General features: G+C 39.2%; 1 protein-coding gene across 1 annotated transcript in view; it reads left to right on the forward strand.

Annotated features, from left to right (window-relative positions):
- PRKCQ (protein kinase C theta) overlaps positions 1–26,149 on the forward strand; it is a 66,958-nt gene that overhangs the window by 31,810 nt on the left and 8,999 nt on the right. The window contains exons 8-16 of the mRNA XM_069978856.1: positions 2,891–3,020; positions 4,513–4,622; positions 6,440–6,545; positions 6,993–7,156; positions 9,027–9,200; positions 15,287–15,378; positions 20,946–21,008; positions 22,388–22,526; positions 23,069–23,257. Of these exons, the coding sequence (XP_069834957.1) occupies positions 2,891–3,020; positions 4,513–4,622; positions 6,440–6,545; positions 6,993–7,156; positions 9,027–9,200; positions 15,287–15,378; positions 20,946–21,008; positions 22,388–22,526; positions 23,069–23,257 (1,167 nt within the window). The remainder of the gene's footprint in view (positions 1–2,890; positions 3,021–4,512; positions 4,623–6,439; positions 6,546–6,992; positions 7,157–9,026; positions 9,201–15,286; positions 15,379–20,945; positions 21,009–22,387; positions 22,527–23,068; positions 23,258–26,149) is intronic.

Genomic DNA, 26,149 nt, shown 5'->3' on the forward strand with positions numbered 1-26,149 from the left:
CATCCAAGAGTTGCCAGCAAGAATAAAGATGCGATTTATTCATAAAAAGCACAGAAATTTGCATCTTTATTCTATCTGGCAACTCTTGGATGTCTTCAGTGCTCAGTAAGAAGTAGCCTGTTTTTTATTTTATTTTTTTCACTATTTGTCTTCCACGGGCCCCCTAAGCTGGGAGCATCCCGTTTGTGGTACAATCAGCTTTAGCAGTCCTCCTGCATCCTAGCCACTGGGAACCTTCTGCCACTCCACGGATCACCGTAATACTGGTACCCCCACGGACAGTGAGGGGTTATACGCATAAAGCCCAAGGGGCAAAAAGGTGAGCAGCCTATTATTCTTCAATAATCGTCCCTTGTTTGATAGTATTACACGAGGCGCCGGGCCCTCTTTTTTCTTCTCTTTTTAATGAACAAGGTGGTACTATAGGTATTCATCCAATTCTTATTCTTTTGATGCATTAGAGGGTGGTATAGGATGCCAAAACAAATCTTTTTTTTTTTAATTATTTATCTTATCGAGATTTACAGATGCTTGTATGTTATAAAGTTATAAACAGTCACTTCAACAGTCCTTACATACAGGACTTGCAAAGGCAGGTGTTACAGGGCTCTGAGTGGTATGTGCCCTCCCTGGGTGTCAAAACACGCCTTTTAGGGGTGTAAGTGTAGTCCCTGGTATCTCTTGTGGTGTAGTGCAAATGAGAAAGCACAGAGTCCAGGTTCTTAAACAGATGAACAGCTTTACTTGAAAAGTTCTTAAAATAGCAGTACAGTTTTAGGCACACGTATAGCTATATAGCCGGATTAAGGTTGGTGGAGGCCCCGGGCGACAATCCCCCCCCCCAAAAAAAATAAAATAAATAAACTATACCGCGATCTATACAGATGGCTGCTTACTGTAGGTGAATTAGCACAGACCCCTCCTCAATCCTGGCTGTATGGGTCAGCATCCTCTTCTGTTATGCACGTGGTCACTAGAGGCTGCAGTACAGGGGAAGATGCCAGGCCCTAGAGACAGGAGCAGGGGGGGGGGGGTGGACTAAGTATCAGAGTGTATTCCCACATTGTGTTTGTGTTAACGCAATGTGAGAACACAGCACTTTCTGTGCGCTGTTGCCCACTGTGTTAGGGCTCTCTCTCTCTCTCTCTTGTATTAGGTTGACATCCTATTGGATAGAACTTTCTAGAACTGCCATTGATAGGCTGAGGAGAAAGACGTGGCTGGCAATCAACAGAATATGTAAATAATATTAACCCCATAGACTTCTGTATGCTGGCAGAAATACAATACTTTAGTGGCATCCAGAGGCCAAATAGTAATTATACAGCTGTGTTATAGAAGCATAGGTAACCCAATACAAAGTACCTTCAGTGCCGACTGAACTAAAGGAGAACCCTGCAGTGGCACATAGGTTCCTGAACACTACACTCTTACTTGCTGATTGGTAAAGGCACGACCAATGGATTATCCACTGATCACTGAAGGGTCAGTGGATTGACCTTCCTTAAAATAAAGGGTTTATCTCCTTTTTTAACACAGCCGTTATCAACTGTAGTTCACTAACAATGTAGTCCCTTCATACCAATAAATGGTGGAGGTGTAAATTGTTGGATCAATCAGCAATTTATAGCATATCCTAGTGATATGCTTTAATTTGCTGTAACATAAAAAACACTGAAATGTGGTGGCCTTTGGTGGCTTAGGCATTGAAGGTGAATATACCTTTCATAACTTAGGGTTAAAATAATAGAGTGATATAAGTGGCTAATACATTTTCTTACTTTTAAACATAAATGAAAAATAAAGGGATAATGGTAATATCTCAGGTTGTTTAGTGTTTCTGAGTGATCTAAGGTAAGTAACTTCACTTTCATAAATATCGAATTGGAGGAGTACAGAGCTATCTGCTTTCTGCCTTTTTTTACTGTGTATGGCAGCAACGCTATTACAGCAGTCATGACATTGCAGGCCTGCCCAACTAATCAAAGGCTGCAGCAGTGTCTTGCCTGAGCTGCTTATTGGCTGATGGGGCCTGTGATGTCACAACCCCTGAACACAGTAGTAACCGCATAGTAGGGACAGAGCAATACGATGTCAGTGGTAGCACAATAGCCAGGGGGGTGAGTGCATTACAGTATCCCTGGTGACCAAGAGTAATTAAAGGGTTAATTTATACCTGGTATCCAGTCAGTAATTACCCTTTCAGGTTTGTTGTCCCCGCAGTGGAAGGCCAAATGCAAAGCTCCATGTGCTCCATGTACACTTTTGTACACAGGTCAGATTACAAATTACAAATGGTAAAATTAGTATACACAGATATGCCTGTTTTAGAAAATACTTAAACTCCACAAGAAATGGCAACAGCGGAGGACCCTGTTTTGTTTTTTAATAAAATTTATTTTTATTTGCTTAAACATTATAAGAAGAAAAAAATTTGCCAGAATCATATGCATTGTGTTGTTCCTCTGTTATTTCTCCAGGAAATGTATGAATAAATTAACAAGGCCTAACTATTTTGGTTTTGTCAATTTATTCATATATTTCCAACAGAAAAAAACAGAAGGACTTCTATAAATAAAGTATATTTTATAACACAATCATTACTACCAGACATGCTAAACATACACACAGAATAAGTAGTCCTCCACTACTATCACAGCAATAAATCTACAATGTATATAAATGTATGAATATATGTCTTGTGAACCTAGAGTGTAGAATAGTCTAGTCCTGCATATCACACACATATCATGCTGATAATAATAACCCTGAAATGAATGCTGTAATCCAGCTTGCAGAAATGTCTTTTGCAAAAAAAAAAATAAAAAAAAAGAGAGAGAGATGGAAGTAAGAATACTCAGTTGATTCCAATGACCTATTTTATTCACAGCTCCACAAAGAAAGATTCAAGATAGACATGCCACACAGATTTAAAGTATACAGTTATAAAAGTCCAACCTTCTGTGAGCACTGCGGGACTCTTCTGTGGGGCTTGGCAAAGCAAGGATTAAAGTGTGCAGGTAAGTCCAGGAGTCTTCATATTGACAACAGTAGAGGAGAGCAGTGATTCTATTTGTAGCACTAAAGCTAAGTTACACTTTCTGAGAAATATCCCCTGTGGTTTCTGCTATTTCGCAAGTTTTATTAGCAATTTAAGAAACCAATACTAATCTTTACAAGCTGGAAAAGTAACTTCTGCTTTTTATTTGCACCATTAGACATAATATAGATACACCTTGAAAGTATAGTTTAGGGTTTAACCTCTTAAATAATTGACATTTTTAATTTGATAATATTGATTAGGGATAAGCAAATTTACAGTAATAACAAAGCGAATTTCCCAGAACTGGATCCAGCTTTGTAATAACAAAGCGAATTTCCCAGAACTGGATCCAGCTTTTCCAGGCTTTTGGGGAGGAGTGGCACTGAGTTAAAAGGCAGTTGGCTGATTAGCAGACTGGAGAGATAACAAAGTGATTTGCTTCATTATTACTGCAAATTTGCTCATCTCTGGTATTGATCAAAATAAAAGGGTGAAAATATTTCAGTTCACTTTTTATTGGAAAAAATATGAAATTGTCATCTTTACAGGATAGTCACCTTTTTACTTGGTAGCAAAAGCACAAATCACAAATAGGCCATAAAAAACGTTTCTTAAAGTTTTGGGCTGCGCATTCCAAGTTTATGAAACATACCTCAAAAGCATGAAAGTAAATTATATTAATTAATAGAATATGTTTTTCAGTGCAAGTAGAAGAAAAATTACAGAATAACTGTTTAGAGGAAAAATATGGAATCACCTTGTAATCTGCATTTATGAAAAACTACCTAGTCTAATGCAATTAAAAGGGAGCATGACCATAGGCTTGTCACTTAGCATCTGTATACAGTGGCCCCTGGATGACATGCTCTCCCAGATGTTCCAAGGACATTGTGCATTCAATCACTGGCTTCAGCAGCCAGTGCAGCATGTATGGAACATCATTAGGCAAGCAAAGACCGTGTGTCATCAAGGAAATGTTAACAAAACCTGCAGGGAAAACATGAGCCCTGATCCTGGACTCACCTGTCTCTGGAAAACAGAGACAGGTGAGTATTGATACTTTATTATGACCATAACAGGCTATAATTGTTCTATTTATACAGGAAAACTCATTTAACATCTAAACAAATGTTGGGTAGCTGCCTCTTCTTACCTTTCATCGTGTGTGTAGTTTTCTGAAGTCTTTTAAAATACATAAAATAAAACTACTTGTATTAATTTTAATTGTCTGCAATTATTGGTGTCTATGAGGAGTTAAACATTAGATATTGTAGCAGGGTTCCTCTCTGGGCTAGTAAAGACTTTTCTGGACACATTTACCAGATGTTTTAAGCTAATATGCTTCAGAAATCTTTTAAATTGTTGAAACTAAATAGATGACTTTTTTTTCTTTGCCAGTATAAATCAAAATGTGTGTAGTTTTATGCAGGAAATAATGATAATAGTATTTCTTCTTCTGGTGTATAAAGAATGCGGCATGAATGTTCATCACAAGTGTGAAAATAAAGTAGCCAACCTATGTGGGGTCAACCAGAAGTTGATGGCAGAGGCACTGGCAATGATAGAGAGCAAACAACAGGTAAATAAAATTATCCTAGACCCAAAAAAGTTCATGATGTCAAATGGGGCTGCAACAATTGGACCCTGTGAAGGAAACCTAAATCCCCATGAAGCTCTTTTCATGAAGATCTAGGTTCCGTTTAGCAACACCACAAGGGTCTACATGTAGTAGTTGTAATTCACTGCAGCCATAGACATGATGACCAACACTAGCATTATAGAATTGTATTCTCTTTTCTTAATAGGAAATTGAAGGGGGAAACTTAAAGAGGATCTACCATCAGGTACACTCTCTTTAAAATGACACATGAATCGAACGGCGCCAGCACAGGGAAGCCGGTGCCGCGGTCCTTTTTTGAACAGTTACTGGGCCAGGGTGAAGCACTGGAGGCGGGCCGGCCTGCCCCCAGTGGGAGGAAACCCCTGCCCCTCCATGACGTAGCTCGATTAGAATGAATGGAGCCGTGTCATGGAGGGTGGGGGTCTCCTCCCACTGAGGCCAGCCCACCTCCAGTGCTTCATCCCGGTCCGGTAACGTTGAATAGAACGGCTCCGTACCCGGGAACCAGGCAGTTAAAAAAAACGACCGCGGCATCTGCTTCCCTGTGTCGGCGCTGTTCGATGTGTAATGTGTTCATGTGTCATTTTTAAGAAAGTGTACCTGATGGTGCATGCTCTTTAAACAGATAACTTTTACTAATACAATTTGAGGCCTAGAAACTTTAGTTTCTGGAATGGAAGCCCATTTCATTATTTTTTTTTTACAAAGTACATCTTACCATTAATGACATGTCTTTATGTATAAATCATGTGCACAGTTTGTGATATTTCTGATTAGATACCTGCCCTGGTTTAAAAGAAGTGCATCAAGAAAAATACTGTAATTGAAAGTAAGCATTCACCATTGGAGATGTATTAGATATCTGTGGTGTTGATATGAGGAATAAGAATCATTGTAGTATATAATATTTTTACTCCAGACATGCTGTATGTGAGGCTATACATTACAAATGTAACTTAAAGTTCCTTGACCCCAATGCATACTCTATAACAGGAGCCCTATGTACCATATGCAATACATTATTGGTTCCTTCTTATGTGGCAGAAGGGCCTTTGCATCCTTTCTGGCACCAAGACCAAGGTTTGCACCTTATGTAGATATGACCCAGACACACACACACAAACAAAAAGTGATTTCGAGATGTATAATTGTATTCCCACCAGTAGTGGATTATAATAGGGGCGTTTCGGGCGGTAGCCCGGGGCCCTGAGGTCCTGGGGGCCCATGACCACCCAAAAAGACTTATACTTTCAGTGGTGTACTGTCTCCTGGCTACACTTCCGCCATGATTTGCAAAAAATCACTGTTTTTTTATGGCAATTTTGCACAAATCAGGACATCATGACATTATCTGTCCTGTACTATGAACGCCAGGCTAGTGCTGCCACAGTTACAGTGGGGTGAGGGGGCCCAGGCTTGGTGAACAGCCCGGGGCCTATGGTGAAGTTAATCCGCCCCTGATTCCCACTATGAAAACAAAGTGAGATGAAGAAGATAAAATTAGTGATCTATAATTATTTCCACCTCGTTCATTGACAGGTAATGTACAGTAGTGTGACTTTGTAAGTCAAGCAATGCAGCCCTGGGAAGATCTTCTAAAACTATGCTGCCTTTACAATAACTAATAAAGATGTTGATGATTTGTAATTAATATTAAAGTGATAATAAAGCCCTACGCAATAGTTGATACATAGCATGGCATGGGGTTTTACCAACGGATCTTATGATGCACATGTGAACATGACCTTAGAAGTATACTTTTATTCTGATTCTAGGGCAGGCGACAGAGAGATTCTGAACATATCTACAGAGAAGGACCTATCGAAGTGGGTGAAAGAAGCACAATTCAAGAGAAACCTGTAGTTCTAACTGTAAAGAAAGGTACAATACATTGTGACATTTAAGTACCAGATACATGCAAAAATAGAATACAATGAATTTACAGTCAATGGGGAAGATTTATCAAACTGGTATAAAGTAGAATTGTCTTAGTTGCCCCTAGAAACCTTTTTCAAAGAATCTGTGAGCAATGAAAGGTGGAATCTGATTGGTTGCTAGGGGCAACTAAGACAATTCTACTTTACACCAGTTTGATAAATCTCCCCCATTGTGTGATAGTTTTGTCTATCAAACCAGGGGCAACATGGAGAGCTGTCACATTGTAGAATATGGCCCAATCACTTTGCACAGACACTAAATATGCACACATATATTTACATTTTCCATTGTCCAGTGTCATTGTGGAAAATAACAAAGTATGATTATTTATGCACTTTGTTTTATTAGTAATGTAAGCACTATGTTTCCTTTGTCTATAATATATAACAGAGTCTCAAGGCATTTCTTGGGAGTCACCAGTAGACCAAGAGTCAAAATGTACAGAAATTACAGCTGAGCCGACACAGAGGATAGAAGAACCATGCAGTCACCTAAAAGTGACATTTGATGACTTCCTTTTGCATAAGATGCTTGGCAAGGGAAGCTTCGGAAAGGTAAAACATTCATGTTTACTTAAGATCTTTTTATGGGTCGCTAATAGAGATGAGCAAATTTATAGTATAAACGAAGAGAAGCCTTTTGTAAGCCCGGCAGTGGCTCATCAGTTGCTGCCTCTGTGTCGCTGCAGGTGCCTGGAAAAGCTGTATTCAGTCCTGGAAAACTTCTCCCAGTTTCCAAGGACTGGATATAGCTTTTGCTCGCACCCGGAGAGGAACAGCACAGAGCGACACAGAGCTCAAAGGCAGTCGGCTGATGAGCCACTGCCCAGCTAACAAAAGGCTTCTCTTCGTTTATACTGAAAATTCGCTCATATCTAGTCACTAACTCTCCATAAGTAAAGGGTTTTGAGCTTGTTGAAAGTTGATGACTTATTCTTATTAAAGGCTAACAAATTGATTGTTAGGGCCTACATCCCAGGACCCCCTACTAATCAGTGGAAAGAAGGGGGTGCAGCTGTCCAGTTTGGTTCTATCATAAGAATCACAACAGTTTTCTTCTTTGCTCCCTAAATTCCATTAAAGTGTAACTGTCTTTTTTTTTTTTTTTTTTTTTTTTGCAGAAACCAATAGTACAAGTGATTTTAAAGAAACTCTTTATTAGGTTTTATCAGGCAAAAAAGCATCTTTCTGTACTCAAAAAGCTGTTTTACCAGTCCCCCTCACTTCTTGTCTGTTCACTATCAGGAAAAGCTGTCTTCATTACAAAGAAGCAAAGTAAAGACGGGTTTGCAGAGTCCATTATAAGCTATGGGGAGGGGCAAGAGGGGTGATTGAGCAGGAAAAGGAGACAAACAGCTATACAGTTTGCAGACTGTCTAGACATGTAACACGCTGGATTTAGAGATCAGAAAGGTCAGTGATTATCTGGGAGCAGGATGTTGTTTTGTACAGCCCCTTTTTTCTCCTCTCCGTGCTCACTCACCCTCCTCAACCCCTCCCCTCTTCATAGAGCATAATGGAAACAGAAATCCTGCATCTTCTGAAGTGAGATGGGAGTTAGGAAAACAGCTTTTTGAGTACAAAAGGAAACTCTGTTGCTTAATAAAACCTATGACAGAGTTTCTTAAAATTGCTTGATATTTATTGATTTCAGAAAAATAACACTTAAATGGCAGTTACACTTTAATAATAAGAAATATGGGGGAGATTTATCAAACATGATGTAAATTAAAACTGGCTCTGTTGCCCCTAGCAACCAATCAGATTCCACCTTTCATTTTCCAAAGAGTCTGTGAAGAATAAAAAGTGTAATCTGATTGGTTGCTAGGGGCAACTGAGCCAGTTTCACTTTACACCAAGTTTGATAAATCTCCCCCTATGTCTTTTTTTTAAGATATAAATATGATAAGAGCAAATTACAATTATATTACAGTAAGAATTACAACTGCTGCTAAGAGAAACAAATAAATGGACCCTACATGGATACTACACACTAATTTTAAAGGATGAATTAAAGTAGCAGTGAGATCAGTATTCTTCAGTGCTACAGCCAACAAATAGATCAAGCAAAATTTCATGAATAGATTTTCTGTTTCTCCCTTGCATCACTAGCTCTTGTTTTTATATTCATCCTTTAGCACCTTTCATGATATACATCTAAGGAATAAAACTGCACAAGTGTTCAACAGTAGCAGTCAATCCCCTGGGATCATAGGCCATAGTAATAACAAGAAAGAAAGAGAAACCTTGAAGTATTGATCACAGGCAACCTACATTTAAGCAAAGCAGATACAGAACGTGAGAAAAAAAGCAGCACTTATAAAATATACTGATAATAAAGATAACAACAACAAGCTAATAATAAGTACAAGTTATCTGAAACACTTCTTATGCTAAAAAAATCACAAAGTTTTTTTTTTTGTAGGTTTTCCTTACAGAACTGAAAGAGACCAACCAGTTCTTTGCAATGAAAGTTCTAAAAAAAGATGTAGTTCTCATGGATGATGATGTTGAATGCACCATGGTTGAAAAAAGAGTCCTTTCTCTTGCTTGGGAACACCCTTTCCTAACACACCTGTACTGTACATTTCAGACCAAGGTACCAGGACCTTCATAATACAGTAATGCAAGCTTCTTCTTCATCAATGACACCTGTGTACATGAAAATGCAAAAAAAAGGCTGTGGAGCCTCATTTAAGAGTCTCGAAACACAGGACCAGCCAGATATCTCTCTGGGAAGGACCCAGCCAAGGGGTGGCTCCTGTAGGGAAACCACCATATTAAATGGACCTATAAGTCAATGTAAAGACAAGGGAAGAACCAAGGCTGAGTATCCATGTCCCTTGTCATTACATTGACTTATAGGGTCACTTAATATGGTGGTTTTGGTGGTTTCCCTACAGGAGGGATATCTGACTAGTCCCATGTTTTCAGACTCTTAGATGAGGCTCCACGGGCTCCTTTTTTTTGTATATTCACACTTCCCATGGAGCACTGCACCTACAATTTCACTGTATTGAGTGCTTTAACCAGCAGCCGGCAGTGTTGTCTTTGGCTGGTCTTCCTGAGATGAGTGATCTGTTTTACCTGTGTACATTAGCCTCTTGATGTATTGTAATGCTCTGGTTAAATGGAATTTAGGCAAGTGCTACTTATTTAGATCAGTAAATATACACAAATTCATCAATGCACAGGTAACTTTTGATGTAAAAGGGTAAGATTACTTGCCGACACAAGCAGAGAGGTACAAACACTGCAGATGACGAATTTCCCACAAAGTTTATATATATACTGTACAATATATATATATATATATATATATATATATATATATATATATATATACTATAGCGATATATACACCAGCTAGACCACTGCTTTTAGAGCAAAGTGGTGGATTGCAACCTAGACAGCAAGTTGCCAACAATGGGTGATAAAGAGCAGCATATCAGGAGAAGGAGGCAAGTTTGCTCAATTAGTTTATTTGCAAAAATATTTGACTCGCGAATACTACAATTATAACCATATTAATTGACATGAGAATCCATTAATATAAAAATATACACACATTAAAATGTACTGATGTTAGACATTAGTATCCTGTTAAGCATAGGAGCTACATATGGACCATTAGGTAGAGTAATGGGGTGCCATCACATGCATACATATTTCATACTGGAGTACCTCTAAACGCTATACCAATTTGACATTTTAATAGGGTCAGGAAGAATTTTTTTTTCCCTCCTGAATCAGACAGTGAGGTCTATTATTGAACCATTTAATGTATTACTGCACAACTATGCACACATGGAGTCAGCTGGTCACAGAACTTTAAGTATAGATTATGGAAAATATATTACTTTTTATCTCATTATTATTTATGGCCAACCTCTTCAGAGTTTAAATCTACATTACACTATATAATTGGCATTGCCTATATTAACATAAAAATAATGATAGCCAATTTGTTATCTTGTAACCATGCAAAAAAAAAAGAAAAAAATAGCTTCCTCTTATTCTGTTCATTTCTATGTGGATTCCCAAAGATCTTTGGCTCCCTCTAGTGAAATTTTTCCAGCATTTACAGGCAAGTGATGCCTGATGCCTATCTGGATGTAAGAGTGTAATGGGATAATTATACACCAGGAGGAGACAATACTCAGAAAAATATTTTTACTTTTCGTTTTCCCTGGCAGAACCCGTTGTGGCAGTTGTGCAGGTAGAATAAAGTAAAGGCATCTTAGTAGAGATCGTAGAGACTTAGTAGAGATTTTCCCTTTAGGAATGATCACAAAGTCATAATACCTTCACAAGGAGGTAAAGAACGCTTGGCGACTGTGAAAGGTTACAGTTCACAACAAAGACACAATTAATATCATTGTAATCATCCGGAAAAATAATGTTTTTGACCCTGTATGGTGAACAATGTTCAGGCGTATAAAAAATATTGAATGCCAGAATTGTGTTTTTTTTTGTCACATTACATCCCAGAAAAAAATCAATAAAAAGCAATCACATACTCCCATTTGCATTAAAATGGTTCCAATAAAAATGTAAGGTTATGGTGCAATAAAAGTTAACTCCCTAGCTGAAAAATAAAAATGTTATAGGAGTCAGATCAGGGCAATTTTGAGCATATTAATAAAAAATATAATTAATATTAACAAACATTATGAATATAAATAATCATTTAAATTATTTTTTTTAAACTAATACACGATTAGGCTATGTTCACACTACGCAAGTTTCGTAATAATCGCGGCCATTGTTGCCGATTTGCCGTGATTACTAGAGAACTCACGTAGTGTTGCCGTCTACGGAATCCCGGCCGGGGTGTATACACATAGGGGGAGATTTATGAAAGGGTGTAAATATACACCTGATGTAAACTGCCCACAGCAACCAATCACAGCTCAGCTTTCAGCTCTGGTAAAATAGGTAAAAGAGGTAAAATAGGTAAAGGAGGAGCTGTGATTGGTTGCTGTGGGCAGTTTAAAACCCTTTCATAAATCTCCCCCATAGTATACACTCCGGCCGGGATCCCTAGCGGTGCCGCAAAAAACTGACACGTCAGTTTTCTGCGGCCACTATTCATTGAATAGCGGCTTCAAAAAACCTGTCAGTGCACACTATGGAGTGTGCGGCTGCGGCACACTGATGCGCCCACATCCGAATTCAGCAGCAGGGAAGATCATCCGGCCGGTACTGCAGTATCGGCTGGGGTGATCTTCCGTAACACCAGCCATTCTGTGAACATGGCCTAAAAACAAAACAAATCTGGAATCAAGATAACAAGTTTGACTGCACAGTGACTGACGTAAAGAAGAAACCCTCCCAAAATTTGCTAAATAGCTTTATTTTTCAGTTTCACCTAACAATTTTTTTTTTTCAGATTTACAATATATTTCATGCAAAAATATAGAGCATCATTACAAAAGTTGATTGGTCCCACAAGAAACAAGCCATTTCATTGTTCAGTAGATGACAAAATGAAAAAATAATGGCCTTTAGAAGGGAAAGAGGAAAATACGATACGAAACCCAAAAATTTAAACTGGCATTGTCCTTTTGGGGACATACATGATTTACAATGTGAAATCAGCACCACAAAATAAAAACTACAAAATACCAAAGCACATCTTTATAAGTTTTTAAGTAAAAAAAAAAAAACATGCCATGCATACAGTTCGATTTGTTTTTGGGAAAGAAAAATGACACTGACACACACACACACACACACCACTGCCCCTCTCCTCAGCCTAGAAAAAAAAAGCAACAAAAAGTTTTGTTTGTAGTGCACTTTTTATTTTTCTATATACTTTTAGCTAACAAAAAAATTTCACCAAAAAATTTCACCAAAAAACTAAGGTAAGAAACACCAGAAAAACTGTAATTTTTCTGGGAAACATTATGTGTAAGTGCAACACCGGCCTAGTTCCATAATGTCTGATTTGTGCTTGTACCCTCTGAATTGTTAGGTATCCGGTAATATGTTGGAGCTATATTAATAGAGATTATTATAGCACAAATGCTGGTACTGTCCTTACTATGTCCTAAGCACACAGTATAAATGATGTTACGGTAGAAGAGATAATACTAGTCCCTCAGCACACAGTGTACGCTATACACAGCTCTGTGCAAGTCCCATTTCAATAGAATGACGTCTCTAGAATACACCCAGAGGAAGCTATTTCATAGTCCAAAGAAACCACCAAGCAAAGGAGTATAAATTACTCACGATGTGTGTCATTGAATAGCCAATCACTACTCATTTACCATCTGTCATTTACCAAACACACTTCAATCAAATATGATGTTAAAAAGTCAAATGGAAAAAAACAGGACATAGAGTGAGGTGCAGACAAAGTGTAAAGATTTTTCTGCCACCTTTTAATGTAAGTATCATGCTGGTTCAGAATTGATTTCTGCATTTCTCCGACCTTTTCTTCCAGCTTCATGGTCACTCTGCACATGAAAGGCTTTCAGGAAAACTGAGATTCAACCAGTCAATAGGTCTTCCATACTTTGAAGAGTGAGACCATGTCTACCATTTGCCATCACACATAAAACTATTTGTAAAGAGAGTAGCTGCAATACCCAGCATGTGCACGTTGAAAATATTTGCAACATGTCTTTGATATACAACATCAGATGTATTTATGCCAGAAGGCACGTGAGGGCCTAATAATGATTTTCTCCAGTACAAAGTCTACCATGTATATCCAGTATATTTGTTTGCAAAAGAAGAATATTTATATAATACCATGAATTTCTTCATTAATACTCCAAAGAATACTAAATTAGTTTTCAATTTAACTGGTGAAAGAAAGTTATACAGTTTTGTAACTTCTCTTAAAACGTGTTATGGTTTTGCATGTTAAGTATGCCCTTTTACCAAAGCCATGTGGTACCAAAGCCATGTGTGGTACTCAGTATGTGACCCCGTTCTTTTGCACAAATGTCAAAGGGGTTGGCCACTTTATAGTAAAATTGCATAGTGTGCAGTATTAGTAAGTGTACTCACTGTTTATACTGACAGCAGCTCCCTGTGTACCTCATACAGCTAAAATCAGGCTCCCCTCCTCCAGGCTGGGCTGCCCTGCTCTGTGGTGTTTTGGTCCATAAGATTGCTTACATGGAGGAGCATGTGACCATGCCCCGCCCTCCAGTGTCCACTACTGAGCCTGTATATGTCTATGGAGGACACAGGGGACAGGGCATGGTCACATGCTCCTCCATGTCGGCCATTTTATGGACTGAAACAAAACAGAGCAGGGCAGCCAAGTCTGGTGAAGAGGAGTCGGATTTTAGCTCTATGAGGTACACAGGGAGCTGCTGTCAGTATATACAGTGAGTACACTTACTAATACTTTGTACTGACCTATTTTACTATAAAGTGGCCAACCCCTTTAAGTGTTAAGATCATATTTTCAATTTTCCCCCAATTAATTATGTACTGTCCATTTGGAAGACAACACTAAACTTTCCTGTGGCTCTCTGTTCTAGCTGTAAGTATATGTTCACACTGAGTAAAGCAGGCAGAGCCACTGAGCCACCCTCTGTGGAATCTTGCCTGCCTCAGTGTCTCTATGGGATGGCTCACGTGCCTCCGCTCTTGCCGTTCTATGCTCAAAGAATTGACATGTCGGAAGCGGAGGTGCACGAGCCATCCCACATTCAAGCGCCAAACTTAAACAACCGCTGCTCCTGCATCTCTCTCTGCCTCCGCTTCAGGGAACACTCATTTGGAGCACTCTAATCGGCAGAGAGAGAGACAGGATTGGCAGCTGATTGAACTCGATGCTGGCTATTTGAATTTGGTGGGAGGTCGGGAAGGCCTGAGGGGAATCCCTGCTTTAACGGGTGTTTCCCATAGCCAAGGCAGAGAGACAGGCAGGAGCGACGGCTGTTTAAACTTGCCACAGTCCTGCCTCTCTCTTTGATTTGCTACCCCCAGGGAATCCGTGCTCTAAACAGGTGTTCCCAGCAACCAAGGCAAAGAGAGTAAAAGGAGCAGCAGCAGTGTATGTTTGATGACCTTGATGAGAGCAGGGGACCTGGTACCCTGCTTAGACAGCCCTGCAGTTCGCAGCAGAAATATTGGTGGAAACAGAGGGGCCTTTGTCACCCCCTACTGCTGCCACTTAATAGAAGTTCATATATAAACAAAAAAGTATACATTTATTTTAGTAAAGTGATATAATAAAGTAATTTTACAATATTAAAATATTTATTAAAAAAAAAAAAAACTTTACTCTCCAGAGTACCCCTTTAATTCAAGCTGTGACTGTGTGTAGTGCTCAGAGGAATCATTTGATAATACGTTATTTGTGTGCAGCTTTCAGTTATGTTGTGATCTGGAATCTTGTCACCTTCCTGGCACTTTTCAGTAACCTCAGCAGTGTTGTTATGAGTACATTTTGCCTTGCTGTGGTTTAGTTTTTGTCAGGAAACTGACTCATCATCAGTTAGATCTCTTAGATAAAGAGCATTTCTGCCACAGCTACTTCAGACATATATGTTACCTGCACACACGTGACTTAGCTGGCTACTGATGATAAATGGGTGCCATAGTAAAATTGGTAAATTGTTGTTATAAATGTAGATAATGTTGTAGAGATTTGATTTAACTACAGTTTTATACAAATAATTTATTAACATTATTCTTTTTTTTTTTCTTGGACAGGAGAACCTATTTTTTGTCATGGAATATCTCAATGGAGGAGACCTCATGTTCCATATACAAAGCTGCCATAAATTTGATCTTGCCAGAGCTACGTATGTTTCCTAAATGTTCTCTTTAAAATATTTTTATGTGTCTGAAAGTACACCAAAACTATTATGCAGGACTTCTTATCCACAGGATATTCCATAATTGTCTTACAAGTGGGAGTTTCAACCCTTTTTGATAGGTGACCCCCACCTATCAAAAAATCATCAGTCCTCTCATCCTTTTATATCAGGTATGGTGGCTCCCAACTGCAACCAACAAAATGCAGAACTGGGAGGTGGCCTTTGGAGTAACAATTTGTCCAATACTTGTTATTACATTTTCAGTGTCCTTCCCCCAGTCTTGAGCCTGGTGCTTTCTGCTGAAGAAACAGAAAACTGTGTGTGAGCTGTTCTCTCTATCTCCCCCTCCTCCCAATTCCTTTCTCATGTAAACACATGAAATTAACCCTCCTAGTATCACAGAGTGCAAAAACAGACAGCCAGGGACACTGTTTACATAAGCCATCTCAGAAGGGAGGGGAAGGAGGGAGGAACTGGGGAGAACTGCACACGGACTGTTTTCTGTGTCCTTAGCAGATAACAGTAGCTCAGAACTAGGGGAAATAGACTTAAAGGTAGGACTGTATGAGGCAAGCTAACACTCTGAGCTTGCATCATGCCCAGTGAGCTAATAGCAGCCAGTGCACACTGCTAATAAACATACTCAATGATCACAGCAATCATTTTAACACTGAAATGCCATGATCAATGGCAACCCCTGCTTTGAGGGTGTGCACTACCTGATCAGCACCTCCGTAATGTGATCACATTGTGATAATTGGATACTTTGACTTTTTTTCCCTTCCTTCTTTTTTTTTCCCCTTTTTAAGTAAAAATTGTCTTTATTTCCAAAATGACCAAATTTTAGAATATCTACGCATTGCTTTTTGTGAACCCTTTTTTGCCACACATTCCTCGTAGAACTTAACCTTATCCACTAAGGCCTTCCACTCCTTGTGCTAAATTGCTCAAAAATTTAAATATAATGGTATAAATCCCACACAGTAAACTCCTTAAAAAAATACAAATCCAAAAATTACAGATCAAAAAGCCCAAATGGGTTAACCAAAATGGTACTGATAAAAACTAGAGATTCCAGTGCCTTCATGAGCCCTCAGCCTCATGGACTAGAAAATGAAAATTATAAAGGGGTTAGAATACAGTAAGAAAAGTACCCAACAGTACCTGTCAGTAGAAAAAACTTTTGACATGTCATAGAGACATCAAAAGGAAGAAGTCCAGCAGCATCCAATAATAAACCCCTAGAGAAAATATGTTGTATGAGTTCGGCATGGGTGCCTGTCACTATAAGCAGCCGGTCCCTCACCCTCAATGACAGGCAGTACCGATCGCACTGCAGCCTATTATAAACCCCTTAAGGGCCTGTTCACACTGAGCAAAAGTGGCAGAATTTCAAGCGGACAGTGCTTGAAATTCCGCCTGTGCCATTAATTCAAGTGATTGCATGTAAAAATGTAAAAAGGTTTTTAACCCCTAGACGACCTAGGACGTACTAGTACGTCCTGGAAGTCTGTCCCCAGACGACCCTGGACGTACCGGTACGTCCTGAGCTATGAAGCGCGCTCCGGAGCGGAGCGCGCTTCATAGCAGGTGGGGGCTGGCTGCAATCAGCGCGATTGCGCTGCAGCATGACATTGACTTCTTAAACGTCGTGATCGTTTAAGTGTAAGTGACAGGGGGAGTCCCCTGTCATTTACCGATCGGGACCCCCGAAGTGTGACTGCGGGGGTCCCGATCGGTAAAACGGACCACTGGAGGTCTCTCACCTGCCTCTGTGCGGTCCGATCGGCGCTCTGGTCACTGAGCCTGCACAGGCAAGCTCAATGAGCAGAGCGCCAATAACACTAATCAATGCTATGCCCATGGCATAGCATTGTACAGTGTATAAAATGAAACTAATGAATGTACAAGTCCCCCAAAGGGACTTAAAATGTAAAAAAAAAAAAAGTTAAATTCACTAACACACTACCCCAAAACCCCTCCCCCAATAAAAGTTGAAATCACCCCCCTTTCCCATTATATAAATAAAACATATAAAAATAAATAAATAAATAAACATATAATATACCATAGCGTGCGTAATTGTCCGATCTAATAAAATATAACAAGCGTCATTGCAAGCGGTGAACGGCGTACACGAAAAGAGGGAAAAAAGTGCGCAGATTACAGATTTTGTTACATTATACATAAAAAAATTTTTTATAAAAAGTGATCAAAACGTCCGATCTTCACAAAAATGGTATTTTTAAAAACTAGAGATCATGGCGGAAAAAATTACACCCCATACAGCCCTGTAGGTGAAAAAATAAAACTGTTATAGGCGTCACAATAGACCCATTTTATTAATATTTAATTGCCGAAAAAAAGGATTTGATTAAAAAAATATATATAACATTAGAGAAGCTGTGTAACCTGCATATGGTTGTGTTCGGACTGACCTATAGAATAATAGTATCATGTCGCTGTTACCATATAGTGCATTATGTAGACACAGGGGGGTTCCTGTGTCTACATAATGCACTATATGGTAACAAAGGTTACCATATTGCATTCTTTTTACGATTTCACCTATTTATATCTTCATAAATAATGTATTTGGGATTCCATCGTACATGTTATGGTAAAATGAATGACGCCATTACAAAGTACAACTATTCCTGTAAAAAACAAGCACTTACATGGCCTTGTAGATAGAAAACTGAAAGTGCTAGAGCTCTTAGAAGGGGAGGAGGGAAAAACGAAAGCGCAAAGATCAAAATTTGCGCGGTCCACTGGGTCATTTTGGGCCTGGTCCTCAAAGGGTTAAAGATAAGACAAAGCCTCTCCCCCCAAAAAAATCGAAACCATCCCCTTTTCCATTATACAAATAAAACATATACAAATAATTAAATAAATAAACATATATATTGTAGCGTACAGAATTGTCTGATCTGTTAAAATATAACAATATTATTCCCGCATGGTGAACAGTGTAAACAAAAAGAGGGGAAATTGCAGATTTTTTTGTTACATTATGAAAAGAAAGTGATTAGAACATCCGATCTACACAAATATGACACTAATAAAAAGAATGACACTGCAACCAGCCTTGTAGGTAAAAAAAAAAATAAAGCCATTATAAGAGTCACAATAGGGCCATTTTAATTATAATTATTTGCAAAAAAAAATTTACTGTTAAAAAATATTAGAAAGGCTAAGTAAACATGCATATTACATATTGCTGTACTGTTGGACTGACATATAGAATAAAGATAACATGGCAAGTTTAACGTAAAGTTCATTACGCAAACACAGAAACCCTCCAAAAGTTATAAAATTGCATTTTTTACACAATTTCACTCTATAAATAATATCTTTGGTGTTCTATCATACATTCTATGGTAGATTGAAAGGCACAAATACAAAGTAGACTTGTTCCTGAAAAAAGAGGCCCTTACATGGCCCTGTAGATGGAAAACACAAAAAAGAAAATTGGCCTGGTCATTTAAGCCATTTTGGGTTTGGTCATGAAGGGGTTAAATGGGTACTCTGGAGACAAAAAAATAATAATGTTCTTAACAGATTGCCTTATTAAAGTTATATTACTTTATAATATAGCTTTTTTTTTTTTTTTTTTTAATGTATAGTTTTTTATTTCTATATGCAATTCTGGTGCCTGGAAGCAGACAGGGAGAGACACAACCCCACTTCTGCCTCCACCGTTTGTGTCGGGAACTGCAGGGCTCTAAGTCCTGCAGTTCCCAATCTCCTGTCATGTTCTATCGCTGCTGCACAGCACTATACAGAGTCGGATGCCACCCCCATGTACTGTATAAACTTATATACCATACACAGGGGGAAGAGACTGTCCAACAAGACCCCGGTGTCCAGCAGCCTCTGCACAGTGAGCGATGATTGCTATAACTGCTCACTGTGCTAAAGTCAGAGTGAGGGGTGATAGCAATCATTGCTCTTTTTGCAGAGGCTAACGGACGTTAAAAACAGATCTGCAGCAGGTTCCGGCTGTCAGTAATAGCTTGGCTCCGGCTGCAACTGTCAGCACCGCAGCCATGCTCTAATCCTCACAGTTAACCTATAAATGACCTGGGCATTGAGGCATTAATTGCACATGGTGTAGGTCTGTAGATAGAAAACTAATAGAGTTTTAGAGGGAAATAACTTTTTTAAAAATAAGGATAAAAGTGTCATTGAAGTGTCAGTGTAACTATCATTTGGAAAAACTTCTGACATAGCGATATGTCAGAAGTGCGTACCCGTCGGGGTCAAGGTACTGAGACCCCCGCTGATCACTAGAATGAAAAGGCAGAAGCGGTCAGTAGCGCATGCTCTGTCCTTTCACCTCCGCTATAGAGATAAATTCTGTGGACTGATAATTCAAGCAGAAGTTCCATAGGCTCCATTATAATTCAGTAGACTGCAGTTATAGCGGAGATGAAGGGCAGAGTGCGTGCTGCTGAGCGCTTCTGCCCCTTAATTCTAGCGATCGGCAGGGGGCTTAGCACCTGGACCCCACCGATACGCACTTCTGACATGTCACTATGGCATGTCAGAAGTTTTTACAAATGATAGATACACTTTAAGGCTATGTTCACACTGTGTATGAATCCGTCCGTAGATCGTACGCCGCCGTACATATGCGGCTGAAACTACAGGCGTGGGAAAAGTAGACATGCGGCCAGATGCGTACGAACCACGAACATACGCCCGTAGTACAGTTATGCTTCCCTAGCTTGTTTCGAAGCGATCTGAGGCTGGTCATTTACTTGGAAATCTTCGCCCAGCCCAGTAAACCACACAGAACCTTTTGGATCGAAAAATCTAGTTCAATTTGGCTGAAATAAGTACTTTGTACGGGACCGCATGGAAATCCACGCCATGTGTTTCAACAATTCCGTCCTCAAACAATGGTCTTGTTCATTTTTTACGGCGCCGTATACGATCCGGCCGTAAGCTCATACGTAGTGTGCACTGTGCGGGCGTATATCGTATACTTTCAAGCGAATGCATCAACCTCAAAACTACTTGCGTATATTTGCGGTTCGCACTACGGACGGATTCATACGCAGTGTGAACATAGCCTTAAGGGGTTATCCAGTGCTACAAAAACATGGCCACACAGCTGCACTCTTGTCTCCAGCTTGGGTGGGGTTTTGCAGCTACTTGAACTGGAGACAAGTGTCTTGTTGTCTCTAAAAAAGAAAGTTGCCATGTTTTTGTAGCACTGAATAACCCCTTTAAGGACTTACGGCTGCTGTTATAGGCAAAATATACAGAGAAGAGGACTTTGAGAGGACTAAGCCCCACCTGGGCAGAATATTTCTGTTATGAATTTTTTATTCCTGTTAATTGTGTGTATATTGCCCTCTACTTTAAAAGAACTACCACTTTAAAAAACTAATTTTAACTGTAGTTTGAGGTAGCCATCTCGAAGAGATTTCCCTATGTTGCAATTAAATGATTATGGTCAATAGACATCCCATATTACAACAATATAACCAATAAAATATAAGCACATATTTTTAATTTCTGTATGTTTTCCATCTGCTTTATAGTTTCTATGCTGCTGAAATTGTGTGTGGCCTCCAGTTCCTACACTCTAAGGGAGTGGTATACAGGTAGGACACAGGTTCTTTAAACCAGTGCTATTTGGATGCAATAGATCGATAGATATTGCAATATTGTTTCATGCATAAATAACTGTGCACTAAAAACATAATGCCTTCAAGATACAAATATAATTGGCCTTTTATATACAGGAACGAAGGTCAATAATACTTTTGTTGCAGAAGGAAATTCAATATAATGAAAAAGAACTGAATATTTTATATGGTGTCAATAAGGTAGAGATCTGATCAATCTCAGAATGATCTGTTTTATCTTAAGGCTATGCTCACACAACCATTTTCTACGTACGTTATTTGATACTCAAAATAATGGCTGTTGTTTTAAGTACTAAACAAGCATAGCATATTTCAACATCCATCATTGCAATAACGTCCATTGGAAGATTATTCTAGTCCAAAGTCCTAGATTTTGGGTGTGTCTTTAAAGTGAATGTACCACTGTCGCCGTTGCCGGGATGGCAGTGCTGTAGTTCTTCTGAACCACAATCCGGTCCCCACAAATGGCGCTGGTTTATTCACAAGCACAGACCCAGCATGAAGCACTGGAGGCTGGCCCGTCAGCCTCCAGTGTGACAATCTCCCCTCTCCTCTGTGATGCGACTCCATTGATTTTAATGGGAGAGGAGATCCTCTGGGCGGGTCAGCCCCTAGGGCTTCATGCCAGGCCGGTGCTTGGGAATTAACCTGCAGCGTGCGCGGAAACTGGGCCACTGTTCAAAAAAAGGACTGTGGTACTGGCATCCCTGCACTGGCAGCAATCTATTCATGTAATTTTAAAAAATCGGCCGTGGAACCCCCTTATCTCCGCCCACATGGACGCCATAGAGCCCCCCTTCCCCTCTCGAGCAGTCATCGCCGTATAGGCCCTTAGGCATCTAGGTGTTCCAAGTGCACAATAGCATCAAAAGTCAAGAGATTTTATTCTTATTAGAGCTAAATTGGCTTTTGTCAATTGATAAGTAAGTAATAGACTAAAGCTGGCCATGATAAATGTGTTCAAAGATACAGGTTATTAAAGGCTGAATGTACGAATAGTCTTATGTCTGTAATGCTTAAAAAATCGAGACAAAAAAGCATTAGGAAGGTTGGATACTAACCTGCCGGACATTTTCTTCCCTTAGGAGATATGTGTCACTAGCAGTGTCTAGTGGTGTCCTAAACAGAAGGAACACCCAAAATGATCTTACTCTTACTGTTGAATCATTTAGTTGGATAGAATAAAGACTAGTAGGAACAGTCATGTTGTTCACCCAAGAGACCTTTTGTCTGCTGTATCGAATACTATATGACACTATATCTTGCTTTCATATTGACTTAACTAATTGAATGTTCCATAGAACTTAGCATCAGGTCGTTTTCTCATTCTTTAGGGATCTGAAGCTAGATAACGTACTCTTGGATATGGAAGGACATGTAAAGATAGCAGACTTTGGAATGTGTAAAGAGAATATGTTTGGAGATGCTAAAACAAGTACATTCTGTGGGACTCCTGATTATATAGCTCCAGAGGTATGTAATCCTTATAATGATCAAGTTTTTAGGGGGCAAAAGCAAATTTTTAAACGGCCATGCTTTTAACTTCCTGTCTCACAGCAATCTGAATACTGGGTAACTCCATCATAGGTCTATGAGATTAATAACAGTGGGGATGTGCAGCGTGCTGCTCCTTCTCTTGGTTAGATGCGGTCTCAGCAGGAAAACCCCTACTGATCAAAACTTTTGACATGTCCCAATAACGTAAATAGTTTATTTTAATAATAATTCACTTTTCAATTGTTTCTGAAATTCACTGTTAATCTTAAACACAGTAAATGATTTCTATATTCCTCAAATAGTATTTCATTATAATGAATACAAAACCAAGATATGTGAAATATGATATTTAGACTCAATATTTGGACTCTTGGCATATTAACTTGGTAGCAAAATCTTACAAGGAAATTGTCCCAATGAATCATAGAAATGGACTTTTAATGGAAAGTCAGGTCATATACGGTAAATGATATTCCCATGAATATATAATAACCTGCACTTTCTTTTTTGTGTAACAGATTTTACTTGGCCAGAAATACAGCTTATCAGTTGACTGGTGGTCATTTGGGGTACTTCTATATGAAATGTTAATTGGCCAATCTCCATTCCGTGGCTTGGATGAAGAACAGTTATTTCAGTCAATACGCATGGATGTTCCATTTTATCCTCGTTTTCTCAGTAAAGAGTCCAAAGATATTTTGGTTTTGGTGAGAACTTTCAGCAAGTAATAGTTATTGTTCTCACACATGTTTTTATATGTTTACAACTTTTAAGACTGTTAGTGACTATGAATGAGCAATAGGGGCTTATAATAGCCCCTCATTGTTACTGTAACTCAATAAGATCATTCAAGTTTTACTAATTAGTTTTCCTCAATGTGACTCTGCCAGTGGTATAACACCGAAATAACAGGTTTTGTAGGTTGCTCGACAATATTATGGACAGTTAAATGCAGGGAGGTGCAACACTCCTGGAAAATATCCAAGTCTTCTTTTATTATGCCTTTAACCATATAAAGTGCAAGCATTTAAAGCTTGCAAAAACTGGACCACCATTTAGAAGTCTAACAATGCTATTTGACAAAAATCGCCCATATAAAAGGGCCTTTACACTGCTTAGCATGCACCTTTGCCATATGTGACCAGATTGCGACTTTTCCATACATTTATACAATGCTGAAATCTCAGCTTGTATGTTATGAAGTGCCTTCTAGAAATGAAGCAGACCCTCTTTCCAATACGAGACAGTTCATTTACTTAGAAGAGATATGAGTAATGGGAAATGCACTCATTTAGCAGAACACATGGCTCTGAAAATCCCTGCATTGCAGATATTAGTCTTAACAGGATGATAATTAATTGACAGCTAATATATTCCATGCTGCCCAAGACAGATAATTAAAAACCACTATTCATTTACTATACTAAGGAGAATAGAATATAATTGAGATTAAAAATACAATATACGTCTCAAGTACTAAGAGATGTCAAGCAGATTTTTTCTAGCAGACTATTCAGAAATGCAAAATACACTTTTGAGGTTAGATAGAAATGATTCTTTTTTGGAATGTACAGTACAGCTCTTTATGGTGATCTGTCCCACAATACTTGATAAATGAATTATTATTTTATGCTTATAACCATTGCCCAATGTTTTAGACCTAAAGGGAAATAGTCACAGGGAAAATTCTTTCCAATCTACCAATTTCATTCTAGAGCAAAGGAGCTAAATAGACTCAAATCTACCATGTTTCCCTGAAAAGACGACAGTGTCTTATATTATTTTTTGCTCCCTAAGATGTGCTATGTCGTATTTTCAGGGGATTATTTTTCAGGGGATTATTTTTCCATAAAGAATTCCCACTTTATTGGGGAAAAGAAGAATATTATATACTGTACAACAGTTGTCATCACAAATCAGCGTAACCAGACATAACCCTTATGGCGGCAGGGGTCTTTGGGGGGTGCCTTATTTTCAGAGGGATGCCTTATTTTAAATCCTGTAAATCCTCCACTCTGCTTTATTTTTGGAGAATACAGGATATATGTGTGTAAAAGATTTTGTATACCTTCTAACCTCCTCATTCTGGGCTTAGGATTCCTACAGGCACTCTTACTCAATGAATGACAACATGCCTTGTATAAGCATTGTGATAAAGCTAGACTTTTCGGAAGTTATTCTTTTAAATATGACTGGAAACATAAATCATGTATCTGATTTTTATACACCTATTGCCTCCACTGATTTCAAACTGCCTCACCAACTGATTTGGATAAGCATATCCCCAACCTATTTTTGTAACAAAACTAACATTTAACTATCCAAAATGGAGTGAATCTGACTCACCAACCCTACTTCTGGTGTGGAAAATGAAACATTATAAAATAAAGGTGATGTCTTCTCTGAATTTGTTCCTTTTTCTCCCCACTGATCTAAACAGCCATCTACTTTTATATCTCTGCAGGGTTCTGAGCCCAGATATCTTCACTCCCTAACTTTTGCTCCTGTACAATGTAACTAGTCCCATTTTCCCAAGATTTCGGGTGGATGGAAATGTCTATTGTGTGATCCATATCAAAAACCACAGCTAAAATTTGTTACATATCCAATTTGGTAGAGGTTTTTTTTCTGTGGAGTTTGGTATGCAAAGCTGTTACATATGTGTAACATGTAGCCATTTATTAAAGGAAACTTGTCACCCCTCGTGCCGGGGCAGAGCCCAGCCGACCCCCCCCCCGCTAGAGACCCCTATACTTACCCCGGAGAATGAAGTCCCGCTCCTGGAGCCACTCCCGCTGCGAGATATCACCGTCAGAAGCCCGGCGCACACGCATCAGAGATGAGTCCGATGCCCATAGAGAATGACGGCTCCATTCATTCTCTATGGACATTGGACTCATCTCTGATGCGCGCGTGCCGGGCTTCCAATGGTGATATCTCGGCAGCGGGAGCGGTTCCAGAAGCGGGACTTCGTTCTCCGGGGTAAGTATAGGGGTCTCTAGCGGGGGGTCGGCACGGGGGGGGGGGGGGGGTGATAGGTTCCCTTTAGGATAATGCCCCTGTGTAATGCACAGTTAGGCCTGATATCAGCAGTAGCCATTAAAAGTTATATTTTATTTTAGTGGGAGGGACCTAGGGTGAGTTTTTGGGCTAATGGCGCTAATAGAGTTTTCTGATGTTGACAGTTTTGCAGTATCCCAAGGAAACCAGATGGCGTTAGCTAGAGCAGGTAGTAGTGTACCTCTTCAGCTCTTGTCACGGGACCTGAGTGGTATGTGCCCTCCCCGGGTCCCAGACACATGCCTATTAAAGTAGTGCTGGTGCAGAGGAACCACAGAGCCCCAAATAGATATTTATTGTATTAACTTTAAGGCATGGTACATGGTAAATTATAGTTTTTTTTATAAGAATGCAAGAATACAGTAGTTTGAGAGTTGCTGACTGAGATCCCCTTTTTGGATACTTTGGGTACTTGGCTTAACTTGCACTTTCCTGACTGCTGTCTTGTTTAGCTCCTGTCTCAGTTATCATGGCTCTTTGAAATAAAAAAAAAAAATAGATAGTCCCACAGTGTTGATACATCCTTGGTTACATGAATA

Source organism: Dendropsophus ebraccatus, chromosome 1, assembly GCF_027789765.1.
Source record: "Dendropsophus ebraccatus isolate aDenEbr1 chromosome 1, aDenEbr1.pat, whole genome shotgun sequence".
NCBI lineage: Eukaryota > Metazoa > Chordata > Amphibia > Anura > Hylidae > Dendropsophus > Dendropsophus ebraccatus.